This window comes from Pezoporus occidentalis, unplaced genomic scaffold (genome assembly GCF_034315485.1).
Source record: "Pezoporus occidentalis ecotype Australia unplaced genomic scaffold, CSIRO_AGI_Poc_V1 ctg327, whole genome shotgun sequence".
NCBI lineage: Eukaryota > Metazoa > Chordata > Aves > Psittaciformes > Psittacidae > Pezoporus > Pezoporus occidentalis.
This window is the reverse complement of record NW_026915235.1, coordinates 746,585-751,817: the sequence shown is the minus strand read 5'-3', so window position 1 is coordinate 751,817 and position 5,233 is coordinate 746,585. Positions and strand designations below refer to the sequence as shown.

The window sequence follows — 5,233 nt, the reverse complement described above, 5'->3', positions numbered from 1 at the left end:
GTAAGAAATTGCTTCCATGCAAATCTTTTTCCCCTGGCATTTTTTTGTTGTTATTCAGCATCCAAACCAAGTCCTTATTCACTCAGCTCTTCTGAAACTCTACAGTCTAAGCAGCAACAGTAGGGGCAGAGGTAAGAAGGGCGATGGGGACCAGATGGCCCATGGTGGTGGCATTTCAGCACAATGTGTGTCACTGTTGCCCAGACACAAGAGTTCTAGGCTGCAAGACACTGCATCTTACACGGCTTGAATAAACAGCCCCTGGAGGCAATGGGCGCTATAGGTGATGTTACCTGTGCTGATGTCTTCAGCTACAAGAAGTGGACCTGGATCTTAGAGTCTCAGACTCCACTATGGGAAGAGTGGTAGCTGCTTGTGGCAATGGGACACCCCCACATCATTGCGGCTCCCTGCGGGCTGTCTCCTCAGCACAGCTAGGGTTGCACAAACCTCATAATGGATGATGCTCTCCAGGGCTGCTCCATGGCTACATGCAGCCCAAAGCTGCTGCCCTAACATCTCCATCAGCACGGTGATGGCAGGGATACCCAGTAATACTCTCTCCTGGTTTAGGGTCCTTGGAAGGAAACTTCACTGTCCCTGGAAGGACAGAAGCAACAGGAAAGTGGAGTACTGAGCTCAAGCAACATGTCTGAACCAGAGCTCTCAGCAGAAGAGTGTAGGGAAAAGGCAGCAGCTGTTCTCCCTGAAACCTGCATACAACATTTGGAAAGCAACAATTGGAAAGAGAGGATTTCCAGCATGGATACAATTCAGAAGACTGTCAGGGAGATGAAGACAAGCGAGATACCATGCCAAGCCCTAGTGAGACTGCTGTTACAAGGACACAATGAAACAAAGCTCCAGGTGATGCAGAAGAAGATTCACACCATCACTTTGCTAGCCCAGAAAGGAGACTTCTCCAGAACATCTGCTCAAATTGCATTGGAAATTGTGGTGGAAATGGTGGGTGATGTGCTATGTAGCAGCAATGCTCAAGGAACCCTAACAGCTATAGCAGAGGCATGTTCACTGCCTTGGACTGCAAAGGCAGCTATGTCATTGGCTTTCTCACAGAATAACTCCAGGATCCATTCCAAGATCTTGGACTGGACGTCAAAAGCAATTCTGGAGTTTGGCTTTGAAGGGATGGAGGCCAAGGCACTGGTCAAGACCCTGAAGATCGCTCTTGCTGCTCTTCACTCAGGTGTGCAGAGATCAGCCATCACCTTGCTGGGTGTTATTTACCTGTACACGGGAGACTCCCTAAGAGCACTGATTGAGAGTGAGGAGCTGCCCCTCCTTCCCCAGGTAGATGCTGAACTGAAAAAACTGCATGGACAGGTCCCACCAATTCCCAGTCGTGCCAACCCCAGGTTATGCCCAGATGACAGGGTCCAGGAGGACCCAGGGAATCACAGAAGGACTAAAGCCATAGACATTAGTGACAGGATCACACCAGAACTGGCGTCAAAGCTGCTTAAGAAGAACTGGACCATCCAGAGGGAGGGCCTGGAAGAGGTTGCAGTGATCCTTCAGGGTGCCAGATTCATCCAGCCAAACATAGGAGAGCTCCCAGGAGCCCTGAGGGCTTGTCTGTGCAACTCAAACCCCATCCAAGTACAGATGACCCTAAGGGTCCTCCAGCAACTGTCCACAGCCATGGGTTCAAATGTCAAACAGCACATGAAGGACTTGGGCTTTCCCCTCATTGCTCTATTTAGGGAAAGCAAGAGCAATGTGAGAGCTGCCGCCCTAGCTGCTGTGAATGCCTGGGCTGCACAGATGAACATATTGGAGTGGCTGGATGGGCAGGACATTTCCAAAGATCCAGGTGAAGAAATGCCTTTACAGAAGCAAGAGCTGATGCAGTGGCTGGTTGAACAGCTGCCAACACTCAAGTCAGCTCCCTCAGACCTGCTTCGGTGTGTGCCTCACCTCTACTCTTCCCTGCAGGACAGCAACAGGGATGTGCAGAGAGCCTCACAGGCAGCCCTGCCTTTCTTCATAATGCACCTTGGCTTTGAGAAGATGGCTGAAGCCACCAGTGGGCTGAAGGCAGCTGCAAAGGACCATGTGCTTGCGATACTGGAGAATGTCAATGACAGTCTGACAGCCCAGTCCTCTGCTTCTGCTAAGTCACTTCCCAGCCACCCTAGAGACATCACCACAATCACTGTCCCCTCCATTCTAACCACACCACCTGCAGCAACAACCTTGTCTTCACAAGCACCAGCTAAAGAGCCAGCACCCAATACCAGCAGAGAGGAGAACCGGGGTCCCAAGGAGCTGGAGTCTGGAGAAACAGTCCTGAAAGGCACAGATTTAGCCAAGGAAAAAGCAGAAATGAATTCCACTAAGAAGGATGGGGTCAGCAAACTGGCACCTATCTTCATTATTGTTCCCAGTGGGAAAGAGCAGAGAATGAGAGATGAGAAAAGCAGCAAAGTGCTGCAGTGGAACTTCAGAGCTCCTAGTGACAGGTATGTTAAGCAGCTGAAAGCACAGATGAACGACTGTGTGTCCAGCAGCTTCCAGGTGGAATTGTTCCACCCTAGCTTCCCACACCACATCAAAGCCTTGGCCATCATGGCCAAGCACTTAGAGACAGAGAAGGAAGGAGTTATCAGCTGTCTGGATCTGATCTTGAAATGGCTCACCCTTCGTTTTTTTGACACCAACACATGGGTCCTTTTCAAGAGCCTAGATTACCTCAATCTGCTGCTAACCTTGCTGATCCAAGAGAAGTACCAGCTGATGGATAATGAGGCCATTTCATTTCTGCCATACCTGATCCTGAAGATGGGGGAGCCAAGGCAAACTGTTCTCAGATTGGTGCATGCCATCCTGAAGAGGATGTGCTTGATATATCCACCTAAGAAGGTGTTTGGCTTCCTCATGGAAGGCATCAAGTCCAATAACACTAAGCAGAAGGAAGGCTGCCTGGTGGAGATGGGCTATCTCCTTGAAACCTATGGCTTGGATGTATGTGAGCCAAGCCCTAGGAAAGCCTTGAAGACGATAGCTGTTTTCCTTGGAGACCAGCACATTGCTGTTCATAAAGCTGCTCTAAACATTATGGTTACAGCTTGCAAAACTCATGGGGAAGCCCTGTTCAAAATGATTGGGGATCTTCCCAAAGAACATATGAGGATGCTGGGACAGACTGCAAAACAGGAACCTGACAGGTCAAGAGTTTCCTCAGCAAAGCATTTCAGTGAGAAACCTCAGCATGATTCAAACACAAGATCTGAAGTTGCCTGTAAGCATGCAGGAGATGCACCCTCAAAGCCAGAGCCCACCACCTCTCAAGGAGGAAAATTCAATATGATGTGTCCCCAGCCACTACCTCCAAAGGTAGGTGAGCAAGTGAGCAGGCTGGTCTCCAGAAAATACAGTCTCTTTAGACTGAAGGGTATTATACAGTTAGAAACAATCCCTGAATTCCAAACCCTGCCTATCTCCTCAGACACTGATGCCACATGTCATAACATCACCTCCACCATTAATTCCCTTATTTGTCGCATTAGCAGTGACAACACTGACACCAGCATCCAGGCAATGAAAGCAATTGAGATGATCCTGAGAGAGAACAAAGTAGAAGCCATGTCTGGGTACATTAATGAGTTCCTTGTAGCCAGCTTTCAATCACTCAAGTTTATCAACCAGCAACAGGAAGCAGACGATAAGTGGGGTAAGGAACAAATCATTCTGCAATGTAACTGTGTCATTCAGGCCTGTACCTGTGTCTTCCGGGAGAATAAGCTAGCTCAGGAGGCCTCAGTGGAAGTGCTTAAGGTTGTAATGAGCAGTCTCTCTGCCTTAATGCTAGACTTGCTGGATGGACACCTAGAGAAAGATCAGAAGCTCATACAGTCTATTAAAGTCCTCGTGAAAAGGGTATTGGAAAAATCTGACCAGACAAGAATTATTTGTGCCTTGCTGAAGCTGCTTCAAGACAGCCTGACTGTTAAGGGCAACCCAGGGAAGTTTTCTGACCTGCTGGCCAAGTGCCTGTTGAAGACCACACAGCTTCTCCCAGCCACCATCAGCACCATCAACCTGGATGAAATCCTGCTGAATGCCCACACGCTGATGATGAAGGCGCTCCCAAATGAAAAACTGAGGCAGCACACAAACAAACTCCCACTGTGGGCCCTGAAAACTCTGCTGCATCACTTGGGCAAGCTGAAAGGAGTGAAGATCCTGGACCACCTCACCCTGATTGATGATGCAGCTGGCTCAGAGGTGGAAGCTTACCTACAAAAGACAGTCAGTCCTGTTGTCAAGCAGGAGGCAAATAAAACAGCTGTACGAGCAAGGAAGGAGAACCCCCGGGCAGCTCGCAGGGTTGCAAAGGACAAAGCAGGTGAAGGGCCAGAGAGAGCATCTTCTAGAAAATTTGTTCCTAGGAGAGTTTGAGGCAGGCTCAAGAGGGGTTATGTGAGTGTAAGAAAAAATGGCCCAAGGGAAAGCTGGAGTCTTGCTTAGAAAACCTCCCCCTCCTCTTGCAGAGCTATGTGCAGCAAAGCCTGGCCAACATCCAGAATAAGACACAGAGAGCAACTTCCTCTTCCTCCCTTGGGGATGTCCCCTAAGGTGGAAGCATCTCTCCTTAGGTCAACTGGGATCTCAGGAGGGACCATAAAGGGGAAGGAAATGATGCCATTCCTACCACCTGGAAAACCTTTACAGCAACACAGCCTTGAGAGCAAGACAGCCCATGGCAGGCTCCCTTCCAGTTAGCTTCCCTTGAAGGATGGCAATGCCAGCTTCTCCCTCCTTTCCAGGACTGCACATAGCGGTGTCCATGGGGGCATGAAAAACCACCAGCAGAAATAGCACCAGGACCTCAGAGCCAGCTAGCCTTCCTCCACACACACATCAATGGACAGATGACATGAACCACAAAACAATAAAGAAAAAACTCCAGCATGAATACCAGGTGAGTTAACTGTGAGCTGGCACCCCAGGGCTGCAGCCCCCAGGAGCCAGCCCCAGTTTCTGGTTGATGTTTCTGTTGCTCAGAAGAGGAAAGAGCAGGTCAGGTAGTGCTGGGGCACAAGTAGTCAGCTGGGGAGCATTAAAAGCATGTGTGTACCTAGGGAGATGTCACTCCAACTCAGGCTGGGTTCCTTGGGTGAGTAAGCAAAGACTGATTCCTTCCCCAGGCCATGCAGGTAAATAGAAGGAAGAGCAAATTGCTGCTCTTCCTAAAGCCAGAGAGGAGATA

General features: G+C 49.5%; 1 protein-coding gene across 1 annotated transcript; it reads left to right on the top strand.

Moving 5' to 3' along the window:
• Nucleotides 1-492: 492 nt before the first annotated feature.
• Nucleotides 493-4,939, top strand: LOC134168911 (cytoskeleton-associated protein 5-like). Its single transcript, XM_062629059.1, has one exon. It carries the CDS (start codon nt 649-651, stop codon nt 4,420-4,422), a length of 3,774 nt encoding a protein of 1,257 aa, XP_062485043.1. The 5' UTR covers nt 493-648; the 3' UTR covers nt 4,423-4,939.
• The last annotated feature ends 294 nt before the right edge of the window (nt 4,940-5,233 follow it).